Source organism: Palaemon carinicauda, chromosome 42 (genome assembly GCF_036898095.1).
Source record: "Palaemon carinicauda isolate YSFRI2023 chromosome 42, ASM3689809v2, whole genome shotgun sequence".
NCBI classification, from domain to species: domain Eukaryota; kingdom Metazoa; phylum Arthropoda; class Malacostraca; order Decapoda; family Palaemonidae; genus Palaemon; species Palaemon carinicauda.
The window spans coordinates 51,189,052-51,211,730 of NC_090766.1; the positions used below are offsets into that span (position 1 = coordinate 51,189,052).

Consider the following 22,679-nt stretch of genomic DNA (forward strand, 5'->3'; position numbering starts at 1 on the left):
AAGTCAACGTGGGAGCAAGAAGAAGGGTTCCAAGTCCTCTAGAGGCAGAGTCTGACTGCCACCTTCTTCAGACAGCAGTGGGAGCCAGGCTCAAGAACTACTGGCAGGCCTGGGAGAACAGGGGCGCAGACGCACAGTCTGTGAAGTTACTCAGGGAGGGGTACAAGATTCCATTCTTGCGCAAGCCCCCTCTAGCAACAACTCCCATCGACCTCTCTCCCAGGTACAGAGAGGAGGACAAGAGACTAGCTTTACAGCAAGAGGTGTCTCTCTTACTACAAAAGGGAGCGGTAGTCATAGTCCGGGACCATCAATCCCCGGGCTTCTACAACCGCCTCTTCTTAGTGCCGAAGAAGACAGGAGGGTGGAGACCGGTGCTAGACGTCAGTTCTCTGAATGTCTTTGTCACAAAGCAGACGTTCACCATGGAGACGACAAAGTCGGTTCTAGCATCGGTCAGGAAGGAAGACTGGATGGTCTCGTTAGACCTAAAGGACGCTTACTTTCACGTCCCCATCCACCCAGATTCCCAACCTTTTCTAAGGTTCGTTTTCGGGAAGGTTGTATACCAGTTCCAAGCCCTGTGCTTTGGCCTAAGCACGGCACCTCTAGTTTTTACCAAACTGATGAGGAATATTGCCAAATTCCTGCATTTAGCAAACATCAGAGCCTCCCTCTATTTGGACGACTGGCTTTTAAGAGCTGCGTCAAGTCGTCGCTGTCTGGAGAATCTACAGTGGACTCTAGATCTGACCAAGGAATTGGGTCTCCTGGTCAATATAGAAAAGTCCCAACTCGTCCCATCCCAAACTATAGTATACCTAGGAATGGAGATTCAGAGTCAAGCTTTTCGGGCTTTTCCGTCGGCCCCCAGAATCAGTCAAGCCCAAGAATGCATCCAGTCCATGCTGAAGAAGGACCGATGTTCAGTCAGACAGTGGATGAGTCTGATAGGGACGCTTTCATCACTGGACCAGTTCGTCGCGTTAGGGAGACTCCACCTCCGCCCCCTTCAATTTCACTTAGCTGCTCACTGGAGAAAGGACAAGACGCTAGGAGCGGTCTCGGTTCCTATTTCCGAGAAGATGAAGTCGTCACTGACTTGGTGGAAGAACAACATTCTCCTCAGGGAGGGTCTGCCACTGGCTGTTCAGACCCCCGACCACCTTCTCTTCTCGGACGCATCGGACACGGGCTGGGGTGCGACATTGGACGGTCGGGAATGCTCGGGCACGTGGAATGCGGTTCAAAGCGAGTTGCACATCAACTGCAAGGAGCTACTGGCAGTTCATCTGGCCTTGAGAAGCTTCAAGTCCCTCCTTCTAGGCAAGGTGGTGGAGGTGAACTCCGACAACACCACAGCCCTGGCGTACATCTCCAAGCAAGGAGGGACTCATTCGATGACGTTGTACGAGATCGCAAGGGACCTCCTCACCTGGTCAAGAGATCGAAACATATCCCTAGTAACGAGGTTCATTCAAGGCGACATGAATGTCATGGCAGACCGCCTCAGCCGGAAGGGTCAAATCATCCCAACAGAGTGGACCCTTCACAAGAATGTATGCAACAGACTATGGGCATTGTGGGGCCAGCCCACCATAGATCTGTTCGCAACCTCGATGACCAAGAGGCTCCCAATTTATTGTTCACCGATTCCGGACCCAGCAGCAGTTCACATAGATGCCTTTCTTCTGGATTGGTCCCATCTAGACCTTTATGCGTTCCCCCCGTTCAAGATTGTCAACAGAGTACTGCAGAAGTTCGCCTCTCACGAAGGGACAAGGTTGACGTTGGTTGCTCCCCTCTGGCCCGCGAGAGAATGGTTCACCGAGGTACTGCAATGGCTAGTAGACGTTCCCAGAACACTTCCTCTAAGAGTGGACCTTCTGCGTCAGCCGCATGTAAAGAAGGTACAGTAGGGTCCCGAATTATGCGAGAATTTGGTCGATGAAAGGCCTCGTGTAATTGGAAATTCGTATATTTCGAAACACATCATGGCGGCAAACAGCAACCTACCCGTCAATTTTTTTTTCACTCCATTTCTAGCTTTCTAGCTATATATATACTGTATATACACTGTGTGTATGTATGTATGTATATATATATATATATATATATATATATATATATATATATATATATATATATATATATATATATATATATATATATATATATATATATACTGTAGCTTTTATCTTAACAATACTGTAAGAAATCCTTCTTATAGATTTTTTTTATAAAATACTGTACAAAATTTCTTTTATGGATAAATAAAACAATAAAAAGTTGTTAAAGTTTTGATAATTTTCTATGACTGTAGTATTTACTACTGTACTATGCATAGCTTACTGTTTTCAGTATTTTCCGAATGATGTAGAATTATTTCCTATAGATACAAAAAACAAAAAAGGGTTTTCAAGGTTTGATACAATACGTATCTAGCAATAGTTAAAAATTACAGTATAGTACTGTATATCCATGATGACACTCCCACACGTAAACACGGCCACTAGGCGCAAGTGTGCAATAGGCTTCTGTACGATAATCACGCTTTTTTTGCCCTGAGCGGTCATTTCACTAATGATAATTTTTCAAAGTTAATATAATTTCTTTATGCTTATAATTCGTAATTATAGTTAAAAGTAGGGATATTAATTAAATGGTTGAGTAAAAAAAACAATTAATACTACTATTATTTAATTTCAAATGGCTACATAATACTGAATATTCTAATGGGTTCTTTTTATCTTCAATCGTAAATCTTACGCCTGGATAAGCAACAAAAGGAAAGGGATAGGTCTCTCCTCTCTCTCTCTCTCCCTCTCTCTCTCTCTCTCTCTCTCTCTCTCTCTCTTCATATCGTTTCCTGTATAGTTTTCAAATATGTTCGTCATACATTTGTACATTATTCATCCACTTGATTCTCTCTCTCTCTCTCTCTCTCTCTCTCTCTCTCTCTCTCTCTCTCTCTCTCTCTCTCTCTCTCTCGGCGTTTCCTTTCCCTTTATAGTTTTGTGAAATTTCGTTGTCCAGTCATTCGGTAATGAGAAGTCATTTTCGCTTTCGACATCGAAAGAAAACTTTGTTTCTTCAATATACTCATCACTGGAGGATTCAGAACTAGTGCTCTCATTATCAAACAGGTTATCATTATCAAATTCCACAACAAGAATATCATTTATTTCATCTAAAGAAATAACCTTCCTCTTTAGACCTTTCATTACAAAAGGAACAACAAATAACCACTTATGCATGAACGCCCGAGCGCACTGATAGGAAACCAGTTCAAACCAGAGTTTTGTAACATCAAGCTACCTTCAGAAAAATAGTTGCCAGACATCATATAAGTTTCTATTCACAGTCCCCATATGCTGAGAGTGTTGCCAAGTGGTGATCCTATACTTACTATACGAGTAAAGTAACATCACGAGACTGACGGCTTGTAAAATGCAATTAAAGTCATGAACGGAATATACAGTTGAAGGCGGTACCGAGTAGATCGTGGTGAACGGTTTATCACGTGGGTGACGCTTAACAGGTTAAAAAAACATTTTATATAGTTCGGTATTTTCTCTATCCATCCTCTCCCAGAAAACCTTCAAATGTGAATTATCGGAATGTGTGCAGATCTTGGCAGTGCGATAACTAGTTAGCGACTGAGAATAAAAAAAATAAAAAGCCCGATTGACGATGCTGATGAAGAGGATATCGAATACAGATTTTTCCCTAATTGATTTTTTTCTACGTTCTGTCTAATCCAATGTACAGTACATTCTTATGTAAAGGGCGAACCCCAACATTTCTTGATGCTGCTACACTTTAATTATAGATATTTTACCACCTATTTATAATCTTTATTTATAATAACATCTTTAGTAAAAGCTCTTCAATATCACTTTCAGGAGTAAATGCGTTTATGATCGACGATGAAACGTAAAAAAAAAAAAACGTTTTCCTTTTAAGAAGGCGTTTTTTTGGGAAAAAAAAAAACAACACGAAACAAAATTGCTCATATTTCATATATTTTGATTTTCTAAGGATAAATAAAACATTAATTATAACATTATTATTACATAGTACCTGGTAAGATATCTTTTGCCGCAAAAGTTAACCTACAGACAGTTGTTAAAATTGGTTAGCAAGTTCGTTATGATCGGCGATGGAACGTACTAAACAAAGTAATGGGTTTGGTTGTGGTGACATGTTTGGCAGTAGCATGATATAAAATAGTCTTTATTTTGATGGTTTTTAATTTAAAGTTTAATGAATAAGGATTTTTCACCATAATCACAACGTAAGTATAAAAATTAATTAGTACAAATATGGAATATTATATATATAGGTGTTGGACAGTTAGGCTAGGCCTAGCGACAAGTTCACACAACAGATGGGCAAACCTTAACATTTTTCATCCAAAACTAGTCTTAAAATGTTTGAACAGAAATCTTTCTCTCACATTCTCCCCCCCCCCCCCTTCTCAGACATCGGGGAACCATCACCCCCCCCCCCAATACAATTAAGAAAACAATAGATTTCCTATGCTTCGCGGTGCTTGACTCGCGGATTTAGAATGCTCCTCGCAAATACAGGAAAATTAATTTTTAAAAACTATCGATCGCGTAATTGAGGAATCGCGTAATTAGAACACGTGTAATTCGGGACCCTACTGTACACCCAAGCCTCCACGCTCTTCGTCTGACTGCCTTCAGACTATCGAAAGACTCTCGAGAGCTAGAGGCTTTTCGAAGGAGGCAGCCAGAGCGATTGCTAGAGCTAGGAGGACATCCACTCTCAAAGTCTACCAGTCGAAGTGGGAAGTCTTCCGAAGCTGGTGCAAGTCTAAATCAGTATCCTCAACCAGTACCTCTGTAACTCAGATAGCTGACTTCCTTTTATACCTAAGGAAGGAAAGATCCCTTTCAGCTCCCACGATCAAGGGTTACAGGAGCATGTTGGCAGCAGTCTTCCGTCACAGAGGCTTAGATCTTTCCAACAACAAAGATCTACAGGACCTCCTTAAGTCTTTTGAGACCTCGAAGGAGCGTCGTTTGGCCACACCAGGTTGGAACTTAGACGTGGTACTAAGGTTCCTTATGTCAGCAAGGTTCGAACCACTTCAATCAGCCTCTTTAAAAGATCTCACTTTGAAAACTCTTTTCCTCGTCTGCTTAGCAACAGCTAAAAGAGTCAGTGAGATACACGCCTTCAGCAGGAACATTGGATTTACATCTGAAACGGCTACATGTTCCTTACAGCTTGGTTTTTTAGCCAAAAACGAACTTCCTTCTCGTCCTTGGCCCAAATCGTTCGATATTCCAAGCCTTGCTAATTTGGTTGGAAATGAACAAGAAAGAGTACTATGCCCGGTAAGAGCTCTTAAGTACTATTTGAAACGGACTAAGCCATTACGTGGACAATCAGAAGCTTTATGGTGCGCTATTAAGAAACCTTCTTTACCAATGTCGAAGAATGCAGTTTCTTATTATATCAGACTTTTAATTCGAGAAGCTCATTCCCATCTGAATGAGGAGGACCATGCTTTGCTGAAGGTAAGGACACATGAAGTTAGAGCTGTCGCAACTTCAGTGGCCTTCAAACAAAACAGATCTCTGCAGAGTGTAATGGATGCAACCTATTGGAGAAGCAAGTCAGTGTTCGCATCATTTTACCTTAAAGATGTCCAGTCTCTTTACGAGAACTGCTACACCCTGGGACCATTCGTAGCAGCGAGTGCAGTAGTGGGTGAGGGCTTAACCACTACATTCCCCTAATCCCATAACCTTTTTAATCTTTCTCTTGAAATGTTTTTTATTGTTGTTTTTGGGTTGTCCGGAAGGCTAAGAAGCCTTTCGCATCCTGGTTGATTTGGCTGGTGGTCAAATTCTTTCTTGAGAAGCGCCTAGATTAGAGGTTTTGATGAGGTCCTTTAGTATGGGTTGCAACCCTTCATACTTCAGCTCCTAGGAGTCGCTTAGCATCCTGTGAGGATCGCGAGGCTCAGTAAGGAAGACGTACTTAAAAAGGCAGAGTAATTGTTCAAGTCGACTTCCTTACCAGGTACTTATTAATTTTATGTTTGTTATTTTGAATAACAGCTTAAATGAAATACGGAATACTTAGCTCTTAATGTTAACATATATGCTGGTCTCTACCCACCCCCCTGGGTGTGAATCAGCTATATGATCACCGGGTAAGTTTAATATTGAAAAATGTTATTTTCATTAGTAAAATAAATTTTTGAATATACTTACCCGGTGATCATAAATTAAAGGACCCACCCTTCCTCCCCAATAGAGACCCAGTGGACCGAGGAGAAAATTGGTTGACATCGAGTACTTGAGTACCTGCTCGACAGATGGCGCTGTTGATGTACACCCCCACCTGTATAGCGATCGCTGGCGTATTCCGCCCGTAGGTTTTTCTGTCGGGCAGCAGAGCTGACAGCTATATGATCACCGGGTAAGTATATTCAAAAATTTATTTTACTAATGAAAATAACATATTATGAGCATGTATTCAACACAGCTGGAAAAGCTGTTAAACTTTCAACAAGCTAGTAGTAGTAACTGGAGGGTGGATGATAAGCCTGACATTCATTTGTGCACTCACTTTTGATTTCAGCAGAAAGCTGTACCAACATACCTTTCGCTGTGTTAGCTTGTTTGTTCAACTTCTTTTTTACTTTTTCTTTGCAGTTTGTGTGTATGGATACTTAGTGTAGACATGTCGATGTCTTGGTAAACTTGTCAGGAAATATGGCTTGATTATGAGAAAGCCTGCAGAGGTTCTTCATCATCTTTGTGTCTTTTGTCAGACTATTCTTTATATTCTCTTGCAACGAGTGTAGGTCATGGCTTCCTCTGCCATTGATGGAGTTTGGCAAGATGACAACGAATACTAAGAGAAATCATTTGACTATGGATTTATCAGTGCCCAATCTGATGCTGAAGGAATTTTGTTGATTTCTCTCCTTCTTCTTCTTGACCTGTTCTGCCTTCTTCAGATTCCTATAGGTCTAGGTCTTCTGGAGGAGGTCATAAGGAGAGAGAAGACTCCAGCTTGCTCTTTGGGTATACTTCTGGGGAAACATAAGTGTTGCAATACTCCTCTGCTTTCCTTTGAAGTTTTCCTTCAGTTGTACCTACTGACACTGAGACTGGCGAGAACCTGGACCTGTAGAATTTGTGATCTTCCTTGGGCATCACTGGTGTATCATCTGCAGAGAAGCTCCTGAATCTGCTGTCTGACATCAGGACCTTGAAGCATTCCCCTGCTGCACCTTCCATGTCACCTACTCCATCTCTGGAGGGGCTGCAGGATGTGATGTCCATCAATGTGTTCGTTCCTACTGTTAAAGAGGTTCCTATAACCTCTTCTGTTGCAGAATCATATTTTCTGGGCAAATCTTGTCCAAGATAAAGTCATGGCATAAGTCTGAGTGAAAAGTTTAATCCCTTTTCCTCCCCACTTCTTTCTTCCCTTCCTGTGAGGTACAGCAGTCGTACCATTGCGATTACTGTAACAGGGTACCAGATGCATGTAAGACTCGTAATCGAGCAGCTTTTCTTTTTAGACAAAGATTGTTAAGAAATATATCCCCTGATCTTCCCATAGGGGGGGAGGATAGTTGGAATATGTAAACCCATTTTTCGTTATAATAAATTCAGACGTGATGTTCTTCACACGAATGTACATTGAGGTCTTCTAAGACCGGCACAGTCGCATGGTAGTCATAACATGATATTTGCAATATCTTCATGCTGGGGTTGTTTGGAGGTTGACAAGAGTAGTCACATTTGCTCCTATAGGGGACCAAGTGCCTTGACAAATCCTGGGAAAACTAACCAGCCATTTTGATTTTAGGGACTTACTCCGTAAGGATAAGTCTCCTTTTAAGTGATAGTTTGTAATTGTATAGGAACAAATTACAAACTTTAAAAGTACATGATTTGTATTTTACCAAACTATACATACCTGAATCCTTTCAGTTACATTTCCTGCCTCAATCACCCACAAGTCGTAGGCCTAAGGTCAAAAGTGAAAGCATAACCGACTGTTGTGTGGGGAGGTCTTCCCTTCCACCTGCCAGTAACAACTACCACCTCGTTCAAAGAATAACGGCAGTTCCAGACAAGCTTAAATCATACTGCTATTAAAGGTCCCTAGTCTGTATTGTTAAGAAAAATAGAAAATATTTTATTTTATTGTTTGTGTTACTAAGGTTGATATGAATGATGATTATGATGAACCATTTTATTGATATTTTGGCTAGTGAAGTTTTGGCTTTGCTATAAAATAAAGTACCCCATTTATGAATGGTTCCAACTACTATTAAAGGTACAGTAATGAAGACTGAAGAACATTTGTACAATGCTAAAAGTGCTAGAAATGGCACTCTTTGTATTATGATTTCTATCCTGGTACAGGAAATGATAGGAATCTCACTGTTAGCTTATCAAATATTGTGTTTGTGTTACTGTTTTATCCAATTTTCTTCTATTTATTTATTGCTGAGGTATACTCCACGTGAAATTTTGGGAAAGAGTATGAGGGATCTTGAGTTTTTATTTTGGTCAAATCTTTAATGAATTTTGCTAAGTATTGAAGTGATTAATTTGATAACATTTGTTTTACTACCATAACTTCCTAATACTGTCTGCCTTTCAGATTACTAAAATTCAAGTTCTTTCATCGAGCCAAGAAGATCCCCATAACAGACAAGGACTTGAAGCCTAAAGATCTCAAGAAGAAAAAAGAGAAGGAGAAGTTAGAAGAAGAGAAGAAGAAGAAGGATGGAGATAAGGTTAAACATGTAGAGAAAGAGAAAGAAAAAGAGGAAGAGGAGGAAGAAGAGGAGAAGGAGAAGGATAAGGAGAGTAAAGAGGAGGATGAAAATGGAGAAAAAGAATCCAAAGATGAGAAGGATGAGAAAGAGAAGAAGAAAAAGAAAAAATCTAAGATTAAGCTAGACATGCACTTGGAACAGGTAAGACCTCGATCCACTCATGTTTTTGGGATCATCTGGTGGGGTGTAAAATTTAGAGTTCTCTCATTCAGTCTCATTTGATATGGTTATTCACTCTGTTGGCTAGACCTGACAATGATCCTCCAATACTATAATCATGATCCTTTTGTACCCCAATCAACTAAGTCCTGGCCATGGATTGATAAAGCAGATTTTACATATGGTTTTTCATCCTTTTCATTAACTTTATTTTTTTTCAGGTATTTTCACCTACTGTTCTTCATCCCTTCTCACATCATGTCCAAACGACTCAATATTGACATGTCTATTTTTTGCTGCTTGTTACTACATCCCTCACTTTTTCATTTTTAAAGTTGTTTTTCCACCGAGCCATAAATTTAACACTGTTTACATACACCATTTTTTAAATTGCTTCATTTTCTTTGTCAGTACGCAAGTGTGTGTGGCACATTTAGTACAGATCTTAAGGACTCATCGAAGTTATTTTTACAATTTACTAAGACATTTTTATGTACAAATAATAAGGGAATTTTTTTATCCAACTTTATCTAGGCTTTTGCTACTCTCAGCTACCATATTTCAATATCTGTTTTACAGTTCAGTGTCCCTAGGATCCCAGAAATGTTCTACATGTTTTAAGATTTGTCCATCTACCATGACATGGTTTTTTAACTCCTGCCTTCCCCTTTGGCTCATGTACTATTTAGTCTCTACGTTAAATATAATTTGCAATCTTGAATATGAATTGTAACACCATCTGTTACATTTTATTCACGGTACAGTACTAAGACCACTTTCTACCCTATTCCTAATTAAAGAAAATTAATTCTGCTGTTAGATTGGGGTACACTATTAATGAAACAACAAGCGTTTAATGTAAATCTGTCATGTCTTTGAGTTGGTTACACTCGTCAGCCCTTACCACCCTCCCATAAACTAAAACTACTCTTGATGTTAGATATATTTTATGAAGCTTTCAGTTTTCAGGCAACAAGATATATTTTATGAAGCTTTCAGTTTTCAGGCAACAAGAAGTTGCAAGATTTGAAAAACCAATCTCAGAAAGATATTCTCTGAATTTCTAACAATTTTGATTTATTGTGAGACTAGAAATTCTTGAGAAGTTGTAATCTATCAAATATCAAAACTTTTAAGCTGCCCTTATTACAGTAAAGATGTTTTATTTATTTGTCCTTATCTTAGCTAACTACCACCATTTTGAAGAATTCTAGTACAGTTTTACTGTGCCCTCTTAGTTTCTCTCTCCCAGGATCCATTGTTGTTATGTCTTTAAAACCAGTTTTGTTCTTTTTGGAATTTTGAGTCTGTTCATACTAATGTCCCTTCTGACCATTGAACTTTTGTCACTTAACTACGGTTAATAACCTTTCCTAAAGCTCTTGCATTTTTTCTGGTCTTTGTTATTGTTATAAATATATGTAGGTTGCACACATCCACTTGACCCCAGTTATCTACCCTAATATTTCCTGTCATGCCAACAGAATTTAGACTATGTGGTACTGCATATCATTTTGCTGACAGTTCCATTACAGTATATCCTATCTTTTGTGCATGAAAATTAAGAAATCTCATTAGAGAGAATTTGGATATCAGTCAAAACTGCTGTTTACCTTTTGAATGTTTATTTTTAGAAGACATTTAGTGAATCACTATTAAACAATAGTTGCCCAGTCTAGTGAATGTTATTTTTTTCTCAAATTATTTTTGTTACACTGTATTTACCCTAAATAAGATTTTTTTTTTTTTTAACAAAACAAGTACTGTATGCTTTAATGATAACATTAATAATGATAATAGTGGTTTTTTAATGTATGTTAGTAGGCTAGATTTCGATGGGATGATAAACATTTTAATAGTGATATATGAAATTTTATGAAAAATCTTTGAAAAGATTAAAATGGCCTTGTAACCAATCTGGATCTTGAATTATCTTCCAGGTATTCATTGACGGAACCGATGCTTACGTGTGGATGTATGACCCAATTCCTTTCTGGTACTACATAGCAGGTGCACTTTGTCTCTTCGGTGCCATTGCTGTTTGTCTTTTCCCATTATGGCCTCCGAGTGTCAGGTGAGAAATCCTTTTGTGTATGCATTGATTTGGAAAGGCTTTCATATACTGTCATCATGGTTGATTCCAAAGGATCCTGTTCATTTATTAGATTATTGAATGAGAACATACTTTGAGTAAAGTGTGTCAAATACCTTTATTTTCATGTAAGGACATTCAAGTTTTCTAACTCGTACTTCATTGTTACTTGTAGGTAGATGAACAGACTTTAATTTTATTGGATGCTGGTTTTTATTCTTGTGGTTGAGCATTTGTTCCCAAAGGTCAAAATATTGTTACTTTTCTAGGAAAATAATTATAAAGTATTCTAGTATGTTACATACATTTGACCCTTGAATATTTGTTTTTATATGCTATATGGCACAGTCTTAAAGTAAAAGATATACACATGAACATAAAGTGTGCTCGTTCTAACTAGCAGTTATTGTTGGTTCTCCACATCCTTTAATGAAAATGATGTTAACCACTACTCATAACACTCTTACAAGTCATGAAATTGTAGATGGAGATTGAAGATTGTGGTTTTTAAAGATCAAATCCATGGTGCCATTCCATTAAGATTAGGTTTTACTTTATTAAATAAGATCTTTCTCACTTTTATAAACAAACACAAAGAGACCATCTCTGTGAGGGAGAAGAGTGGCATAGTGGTCTTGTTAAACTACTGAACAGTAAAACATTAAGGTAATTTTATTTTTTTGCATTTATTGACTTATATCAGAGTGTACATTTCATGCTTCTTATGTAGGATCTTGTAGATGTCTTGGAGTCCCAGAACCTTTATTCAGGCCCTTTGCCTTCTACTTTTTACTTGCTCACTTTCAACTTAACTGGCCTACCTTGCATAAATTTACTTTCAACTTAACTGGCCAACGTTGCATGAATTTTTTCCCAGTTAGAGATTTAGATCAGATTCTTTGGCCAGATTACCGAGTTATCTTGGTTCTCACGAAGCTGCCAAATACAAAATGCAGGGTTTTCCCCAGTTGCACTTGAACATCACTGAATGGCCTCACAGGCCCTAACACTGGGGTATATAGTCCATATTCATAAATCCTATCCCGACCTTTTAAGTCAGTACAATGACAATCTAGGATTGTGAATTAGTGGTTTTGTGTTTATGCTGCTTCTAAAAGCTCATACTTTGAATGTAAATTTATTATGAATGGCTTAATTTTGAGCTGCTACGACTAGAGTGTTACTGGGTCATTTAATTGGCCAGACTACTACATTGGAGTCCTCTTTTCGGTTCTGCTCATACTGTCTTCCCCTACACATACACCGAATAGTTTGGCCTATTCCTTCTACGTTCTCCTCTGTCCTCATTCACCTGACAACACTGAAATTACCAAACAATTTTTCTTAGCTCAAGGGGTTAACTACTGCAATGTAATTATTCATTGGCTTCTTTCCTCATGGTAAGGGTAGAAGAGACACTTCATCTATGGTAAGCAGGTCTTCTAGGAGAAGGACACTCCAAAATCAAACTGTTGTTGTCTAGTCTTGGGTAGTGCTATAGCCTCTGTACCATGGTCTTCCGCTGTCTTAGATTAGAGTCCTCTTGCTTTAGGGGACACTCAGGCATGCTGTTCTATCACATTTCTCTTCCTCCTCTTTTTTATGTTAAGGATCTAATTTAATGTTGCTACTGTTCTTGAAATATTTTATTTTTGATTGTTTATTCTTCTTTTGCAGTTTACTTATTTCCTTTCCTCACTGAGCTATTTTTCCCCGTTGAAGCCCTTGGGCTTATAGCATCCTGCTTTTCCAACTAGGGTTATAGCCTCGCTTATAATAATAATATAAGAATATCTTGTATTCATTCCTTTAGATTGTATGTCTTCATTTCAGGAAAGGAGTATATTACCTGAGTGTCGCTGCTGCTGGATTCCTTGGCGTGATATTGGGGTTGGCAGTTTTGAGGTTTATTGTGTTCGTCATCATATGGATTCTCACATTGGGTCACCACCATCTTTGGCTGTTACCCAACCTCACAGAGGATGTGGGATTCTTCGCGTCGTTTTGGCCTTTATATCATGTAAGTGTATTCCAGATTTGAGTTAGGCTGTGAATAGTGAATTATGTAAGGTAAGGTATACTGTAGATGCTCTACTTGAACACTAGCTTAAGTAGCTATTTTTTTATGTGATTGGTTCCTTAAAAGATTTTTATTTAATTGCATTTTTTTTATTATACACTGTGGGGCTCATGATTTAAGTCCAACTTGATTAGGCTTTGCTAGTTAGTAATGTTGATTAAGCAAGGTTTGATGACATGATTCTTACATAATTGTACCAAGATTTGATATAATGAGACTCCTGTTAGGGTCTTATAATTATCTTATAATCTCCATGGTAATCAAGATGTACTGCACCCACTGTTAACTTGATTTTTCATGTGTAATAATGGCATAAGTTAGTATTTTGTAGGGGTAAATTATCCCTATAATTCAATAATGATAAGCTAAGAGCTTTCAGCAGTAATATCCAATCATGGCATTTTATCTATTTAAGAATATGGAACTACTTTTTAAAATTAGTTTTATTGATATGTCGTTTTGGAAAAATTCTAGATGGTGAGAATACAGAAGATGTGAAATAACAGGATTCTTGTTAGTGAGTGCATTAAATTTCTATGGTACTGGCAGGCATCCAGACTGACTCGTCAAGAACGCGGGGGTGGCACGATAATTCACTGGTGGGGAGACTGGCCAAATGCTAGTTTGTCTGTGTAATGTGATTATTTGCTGCCCACTAACCTGTACCATTATTTGTGTTGAGGGTGTGTCGTGTCAGTGTTGCAGATTTTCTGAAATGAGTAGTGTACTAATACTCGTAACCGAGTTCTGCGTTGCGCATGCTTTTTTGTGGTTTTTGATAGGATTGTTTTCCAAATTTCCATCTAATACATGATCTTTTTATGTCCATTTGTGAAAAAGTAAATATATGAATTACTTTCAGGTTTTACAGTATTAGCTTTTATTTCTTTACGTTAGTACTTTGCTGAAAATGGAAACTAAACTTAAGGTAAAAACCTTCAGAAATTTATTAGGTAGGTTTATACTTTATCCATAAACTTGAATTTTTTTAAATAGAATGATTGTGAATGTGATCCATAAGCGTTCTAATTGCCTAAAATTTATTATAAAAAAGAAAACTAGTCTTGGCTCCTAAGATTAGCACTCTTTTTTTTTTTTCTTTTACATCTTTATCTCTACTAACAGGTTTTCATTATGTAAAACTGTACAAACAATACAGATTGGGGATATTGAATTAAAGAACTATAAAATTATTTTATAACTGAAATATCAAATATGCAGAGAAAAGATTTTGCAGTAAGGATAGGAATTATATTAATAAATTAAATCTCTATTGGAATCATCATGAGATTGCCAAAGTGGAGGAAGAAATTTGTTCTGCTTGCTCATTGTCTGTTATTTAGGTTTGTTGACCAAAAGCTTGTACACCAGTTGTATATAGCCGCTAAAACAGCATTTATGTTATTCTTCACATTGGGATTCTATTTTTTTTCATTTTGTTGGTAAACAAAAATTAATGGTCAAAAATACTCTTCATTAGCATATCATAGCCTCAACAAGAAGTCATGTGACCAGTATCATGCCAGATTGAGTTTAGTGTCAACTAATACAGGCCTAATTCTTATTTAATCAAACTATTGGGTCAAGATAAATGTAATTGAGCAACTGAGCAGCAGCTTCTCAATTACAGAAGGAACAGAATCACTTTCAAAATGAGTGTTGATTCATATAAAGCTTGATGTTCACATAAGGGCATTTATTATACCATCTTATGAAATAGAGTTTTGCGTGTGAATGCATGATACTCTTTAACTGATTTGTATCGTCATGTAAGTTATTTAATTGCATCAGTAATTGTGATGGTGTTGTATTTAAGTTATCTTTTGGTTTTTCAATATCATCCTTGTGAGAAAAGAAACAACTGAACACACTTTTTAAAGATTTGGTGCCTTCAGAATTTCCCTGTTTATGTTATTTTCCTTATTTTTTTCCTTTTTTTATATAGAGTATATACTAATTTTACCAAGTAATTAATAAGCTGATAGCAAAAAATAAGAACTTGTGTAAAAATTCTGATAAGCTTACCAGCTATAGTATAATGCCGTAGTAAGTAAAATTTCAATTAAAAAGTAGTGATATTTAGAGAGAGGAAAAGATTTCTGTAGGAATGAGGTATGACATGGGCTCTGATCCCTTCAGGATGATAAAATGTGATAGATTTATCTTCCTAGATTTGGTACATTAGGATGGGTTGAAGGGTTCCCAGTGCCATAGTGTACTTTTTGTGCTGTGTACATTTAATTTTTTGGGAAACTGATCATTACTAAAAGTCTGTACTTATGAATGTTAGTAATCCTTTTGTTTAACTGCTTACGAATTTATATTAACTACAGTGATATTCTCTCTCTCTCTCTCTCTCTCTCTCTCTCCTCTCTCTCTCTCTCTCTCTCTCTCTCTCTCTCTCTCTCTCTCTCTCTCTCTCTGATTTAATATAAGGTTTATTAATTTTACTCTAGTTTAGTTTAGGTTAGGCAAGAAATTAAATTTATAATATGGGCTATTTGATTGTATTTTCAAACTTTTGTATTATTTAAATTTTGGTTTTGTATGGGGTTTACATTTATTGATGGGAAGATAATTATCGTTATATAGCCAGTTATTTTGGAGGATGTTTGATTATGCTAACCAGTTGGTAGGGATATTAATAAAAGATAAAAATTAACTTGAAGAAACTAGTGTATCTTTTGTCTTTTACTCATAAATCTTTACATTTGTTAAGTATATAGCTGACTGAAGTGAGAAGAAATTTCTTTGGGATATTATGGGAGAGTAAATGAAGAAAGACATTATGTTAACGTACTGCTTCTATACATTTAAGCGTTGTTACGTTGCTGATTAACATTTTCGACATTTGTTTTAATGTCACATCTTGAGAAATGTTAAGGTGCTTTATGCAGAAAGTCTGTTGTAAGATATTTACTTCCTTTTAAAGTGCTCGTATCTGCACTAAATGTGACACATTAGATTCTGTATGTGAAGGAAAAAGTAGCATAACACCTGCATATCGTGTATCACCTCACTGCACCATGCACTTCTTGCATCCCTCGTCTTTTCCAGTATGAGTACCGAGGTGAGGGTTACGAAAAGAAGAAGAAGAAAAAGAAGAAGGGAGAGCAACAACTTGACCAGGAACAAGAACAGGAACTGGAAGAAAAAAGGTCCGATGCAGAGATCGATAGTCCAGACACAGCAGCTGAGACAGACAGACTTGACACAGATGTTGACCGGTAAGATTACTAGGTTTTTTGTTACCTTTGTTTTCAGTTGCAGCTTATTTCATAAGTTACTCTATGGTGCAGTATTATGTATGAATAGGAGATTCTGCTTTTTCATATTTTTCCAACTAGGTTTGTTATTCTTGAATAAAAGATTTAGAAAAACTATGGTCTGCTCGTATTTTGTATGAGTGTATATACTTACAGATACTTACTTTATATGCATGTAATTTTGAGAGAGAATGGTCCTCATTTTCATCTGAATATCGCTTAGTATAAAATGTATTGCCTGGTGCTTAGGTGTGCCATAGTTGCAGGAGACTTGAATGGTGTATGAACTTTCTAAGAGGAGTAATTGTTTTTCATTCTGGAGCCAATAATGAAATGGAAGTAGGAAAACAGTGCCCTTATCTGATCAAGGGACCTCATAGATATTCAGTACCATTTGAGTTTTGAGTCATCCACTTTTGAGAAGAAAATATAGTCTCACAATATATTTGATATCAGTGGGGCAGATCTTCCTCGCTAAATAATAATATATAAGCAACATTAGCAAACGAAATGTTATTAACCCTTCTACCCCCAATGGCCGTACTGGTACGTTTCACAAAACTCATCCCTTAACCCTCATGGACGTACCGGTACGTTTTTGCAAAAAGCTACTGCTGTATTTGCCTTTTTTTTTTCTTCTTTTTTTTTCATAATTTTGATCACCGTATGAGAAACTTCAGGCATTTTCCAAAATAATGAAACCAACCTGACCTCTTCATGACGAAAATTAAGGCTGTCAGCGCGATCTAAATAAAAAGATATTGCAAAACTCGTTTGAAAACTGAAAACGCTTGGGGGTTAAGGGTTGAAAAGTTCCAAATAGCATTGGGGGTAAAAGGGTTAAATTATATTGTCTTTGCATTTATCGTTATTACTGATAACCTGTTGTGCTTAAATTTATCATTTACCTGGAAATTTGTTATCCCTATATGTATCATTCCTAATTTTAACCTTTAATAATCGAGTTAAATATCTGAACTGATAACCTATTACCAAGTTTTATCACCCTTACTGATATCCTCACATACAGGAATCACCACCCTCACTCATGACCTTTTATCCAGCATTTATAATTCAAACGGAAACCTATCCTACTTTAGTGTTTATTCATGATTTTTTTAATGTTCAATATATTTATATAGTATTTTGGACTGCATTGATTACATTTTATGTATACAGTATAAATTATATTTTATGCATACCATCCTCTATATATGCAAGATAACAAAACTGGTGTGATTGTGATGTAGGGTAGGGTAGGAATTCAGCAAAGATATTAAACAACCTTTAGGTCCTAAATCCTGGTTCTCTTATGCTCAAAGCATGTTTATTGACTTTGTCCATGTCTTACTGTGTATGGTGTAAGTTATGGTAAATTGTATATAACCATTTTTAATGCTCCATTCTTCCACTATAATCATTTACTGTCCCTTGCAATTGCATTTCCTAGTTTTACTTGTCTTTCTTTACGTATCAAATTATTCATGTCAAATATGTAGCTCCGGTACTTTATTTGACAGTGTGAAATTACAAGTATCTATAATCCTAGTAGAGAAATGACAAATCAACTAATATTTCATGAAAACATAACTGTTAGTGGTTTAAGGCTTCAACTCTTATACACAGTATACATTACAGTATATGGGATTAGTCAAATGACTGGATTAGGCTAATAAATAGACTTAATTGCATTGAAATATCTTGTAGACCATACCTACCACTTAATACTTGTATTTACAGGCAAATATTGGTTTATGTACAAGTAATTTCACATTTCCAATAGTGTTTTGTTCTTTATTCTGTTTTGATTATAAAGTTTAAGAGTATCATCACTGACAATAAGACCTAATTATTTTGTGCCTCTTTTGGAGTTGTAAATATTCTTTTCGTAATGATACTGATAATATTCACCAGCAGGAGTTTAAAGCACTTTATAAGAAAGAATTGACATAAAAAAAAAATTTATATTTTATTCTTTCATAACTTTTATATGTGTGTATAGGATTGGTAAATTTTCTATGTAAAGATATACAGTTGTGTTTCAAAGATCCAGACGTAACTTTAAAAAGCAGTTGTGCATATTTGTAGTCAATGTGAAATGCACATGTATGTAGTCACAAAAAGTATATACAGTACAGTATACTCTTTGCACCTATAGCAATTTGTTTGGTCCCTTGGAAATGTTGCAATGTAAATCTCATGGAAATCATGAGACTAAAGCATGAACATATAAATCCTTATTTTGACTGGTTACTTTTGTTTTGTTGTATCTCTTTTGATCATTACAAACTAATTTAAGATTGGCTTCCTCAAGAAAGTGTACTTGTTACCACATTATTTACTGTAGCTATCACAAAAAGTTTCATCTTTAAAGAAATACCTTCTGGTGCTGGACATTTTTGGCGAAATATATCTCATTTATTATACATTGTGTTTACCCTTATTTTGCAGAGAACTCTTAACCTTGTTTCTTACTAAGTTAGACAAGTAGGCCTCTCCTGTTAGATTCCAATTCTCAATAAAAACCAAGTCCTCTCTATAAATAATTCTTTGAACTGTCGCAGGTGGTACGATCCCGTACCCCCTCCCCATTATATCTGATACAACTGCTCAGTAAATACAGTAATCTATATTTTTTTCATTATTTTATAATGGTTTGTATTTCTTTGCTTATAATTTTAAGATTTTATAAACTCCTCAACATTTTATAACCCTTTATACAATCTTGAACACTTTAAACTGAAACTTTTTTTAACTCTAGACATTCTTGTATATAAAAGGAGAAATTAAAATCTGAACTCTTGCCAGTGAAAATATATAAACTTTATTAACTGTGTAGTACTGAACTATGTTGATGAAAACAATGATGAAGTAAATGTGCTGCTCAACATAGAAAAGTATTACGCTAATGACCTTCTGGAAGCACTGCTTTGTTAGGTGTTGCATTACAGTATTCCCTTGGCTATTGCCGTGTTTCTGGTCCATACATCAAAGTAGGTCTCACTAGTCTCTTATAGACTCTTCTTTTAATCTTTCCTTTGAATCTGCAGTTGCACAACACACCTAAGATCATCTTCCAATTTCTCCATCCGGTTTGTACTTCATGTGTTATTTCTACATCCAAATTTCTATCGTCACCTAGTTTTTAACCAAGATACCTAAATTTGTACTCACTTAAACGTTGTCCCTTTTATATTAGAATAACATGCTCTCTCTCTCTCTCTCTCTCTCTCTCTCTCTCTCTCTCTCTCTCTCTCTCTCTCTCTCTCTCTCTCTCTCAAGGTGCGTGCTAGTGTGAGAGAGACTCAGGGTGAGTGCATGTGTTAGAGAGTAAGAGAGAGATAGATGAATAAATGGATAGATAATGTTAGCCAACCTCTGAATGACAAAATATAATAGAGAGAGAGAGAGAGAGAGAGAGAGAGAGAGAGAGAGAGAGAGAGAGAGAGAGAGAGAGAGAGAGAGAGAGAGAGATAATGTTAGCCAACCTCTGAATGACATAAAATGTACAGTAGTAGTTTGTACAAAAGTGCAAATGATTGACCTGGCTGACTTTGTTTGGATGCTTTCATGGCTGAAGACAAGAGGTGACTATTAGTGCTTGCAAACTTTTTCTGAAGGAGAGCTATGATATGAGGTTAAGTAATTATAGTAGATTAAATCATGTTGATACCATATACAACCAAAAAAAAGCAATTTCTTCCTAGTTCATAGATACTGCACATACTGTATATCAATAGACTTCTCATGAACCAATGTGATGGCTCATATCTACAGCAGTTTGACCTACACCATCAAGTAAGGATAACAAATATAGCATACCATGTTAGTGAACCTCATAGTGCAGTATAAATAACTTGTCTAGGTAAAGTGCTCAACTGTATCAAAGATAAAACTTGATACATAATTTACACATTTATTTACAGTACCTATATTGTAAAGTCTGGACTATCCAGACTTTAATTTTTTTGAAGATGACTGGAGCAGAGGCTCATTGCTGTTCCTGTCATCTTCATGAAGTGCTTTGCTATTGTTGGTGAAGCAGACATACTAAAAGTGCTCAGTCAATGTTCACTTTTATTTTCTTGACATTTCATCAAGGCAGTGATTAGTCTCAGTATCTGATTGAGCTTAAGATTAACCCAGTCTTGTACCAGCATGGGTCATTGTTCAAAAGCGTCTCATAAGAGACAGGTGATAGAGATAGTGAAATGTCTGATGTGAGCCTGTAAACACTATCCTTTTAACTGTTTTTGGTTGCCTCTGACTTTTGTTAGCTAATCAGTTTATGTTGGCTCACTTTAAAGTTCTTTATCTTTTAAATTTTTATCTTTATTTTATAGGACCGAATTATTGTCTTAACTTGATACGTAGTCTTTTAATCAAAGGAGTTTAATTTATTAACATTATTACTTGTGTGTTTATTGATATTGTAATTTTTAACTGGAATATCTTTCAAATACTTTCCAAACTTATTTTGCTCCAAGGTACTGGCTGTGATACATGAATATCGTATTGTTCAACCAAATGTATATGATAAAAAAAACCTTTTGTCATTGTGTAAATAGGAATCTGTAGAGCTCGGGTTGGTGTTTTTTTCTCTCAATTGTACAGAATTTTCAGTTTTGTTTCATATATATTACTCATGTTTGTTGTCATCTGATCAACAAGTTTTTTCCATGAGCCAGATTTGGTTCCTGACTGCAGGATTTGCGGTATATGTGAGCAGTTTTGGTGTGAAGAGCACAGCATGACAGTATTTTAAAGGTGTTTATCCTAAAATGTTGTTGGTGAAGTGGTAAAAGAGTTTCTTCCTGCTATGCGGTTTCCACCAAAGAAGATTTTTCTTCATTTGCAGAGTTGTTACTGAAGACCAGACTGCTGCCAGTGAGACAGAATCCGAGAATTCAAACTCGCAAACGTTTGAGATGGTGGAAAAAGAAGATGTGGATAAACTCAACCTGGAAGAGAAAGAGATGGCGGCGCAGAAAGGTTCGGGCGTCGAAGAAATAAAACTTGATAAGCAGAGTACTATAAACGATGACTCGAGTTAATTCTAGATTATGTTGGTTTTATATATAGATGCTTACTTACTTACTTGGATGTGATAGAAATTAAAACATAGTTAGTGGTATGCAGCATCATACACGATCGTTGACGTATATCGTTTCAGTCATATTTAGGGAGTACAGTACTGTGTTTTATTTTGCAAGAGATTAGGGATCTGTTAGGCATAAGAAAAAGCTCTCAAGTAAAAACTCTTGTCGTGATTGTTTTTATATCGATTTAGAAGCTAATTTGAGATTTGAAACTTGCACAAATATATAAAAAGAACTTTTGTTAACTTTAGCATTGTGCAAAAATAGACTTTAAATTTCACATAATTGTGGTTAATGTTACTGATTTAAGGTTACAGGTAAACTCACGTGATATGTTGATAATTTTTTTTCATGTACTTTTTCACTTAATTGCTAAGAGTTTGCATAATATATTTTGATAATATTTGCAATACTGTAACCTCAATGGATAATGTAGTAAATTTTCCCCATTTATATTGACAACCCTCAATTTAATAACGTTCCATGAATCTTTTTAACGTTTTAGGGACAACCCCGGCTAAGTGATAATTGCAATTCAAACCAGTTACATTATACATAGTATAATTCTTCAGTCATAATGGGTCTTATACACAAATTCCAGTAAAGATATCTCACTATGTGTGTTAACTTGTGAATTTGTTTTTTCACAAATATCTGTAATTTATGGAGTTAAATTGAAGATAGTGAAGGAAAATCCAAGTGATAAGATACACTATGCCCTTAATGTATCTGTTATGCTGATTATTGTGCATTTATGAGGACTTCACATTGCTAAAGTAAGTTTAAAGTACTGTAGTATTTTGAGGAAAATTTATTGCTCAAGTCGTAACTTCTTGGGACAGGGTGAATATTTTTCTACGTTGTTTGTTTTCCTAAAATCTCTTCAAAATCCAAATAATCCAACTCATAATTATTTACAGTAATTTTGTCCAGTTATAGGAATATGTATACTGTGTCTATAATACATATTCAAGATATTTATTAAGGTGAAATATGAAATATCTTTGTTACTTGTGACAGATGACTACCATTTATTTTTAGTAGTAAAAATGAAACTACTTTTTTTTTTTTTTAATCAGGACTGCTTAAAGAGATCCTTGATATTAAATAATAGAATAGGGCTTAGTCACATCTG

The 22,679-nt window shown here is 36.2% G+C and overlaps 1 protein-coding gene across 2 annotated transcripts in view; it reads left to right on the forward strand.

The window, feature by feature from the left end:
- The window catches only part of Trp1 (translocation protein 1), a 47,817-nt gene extending 26,204 nt beyond the window's left edge, over nt 1–21,613 (forward strand). For both annotated transcript variants that reach the window (XM_068365092.1, XM_068365094.1), the window contains exons 4-8: nt 8,671–8,989; nt 10,948–11,081; nt 12,933–13,119; nt 16,237–16,406; nt 21,304–21,613. In XM_068365092.1, the coding sequence (XP_068221193.1) occupies nt 8,671–8,989; nt 10,948–11,081; nt 12,933–13,119; nt 16,237–16,406; nt 21,304–21,499 (1,006 nt within the window). In that variant the 3' untranslated portion in view covers nt 21,500–21,613. The remainder of the gene's footprint in view (nt 1–8,670; nt 8,990–10,947; nt 11,082–12,932; nt 13,120–16,236; nt 16,407–21,303) is intronic.
- The last annotated feature ends 1,066 nt before the right edge of the window (nt 21,614–22,679 follow it).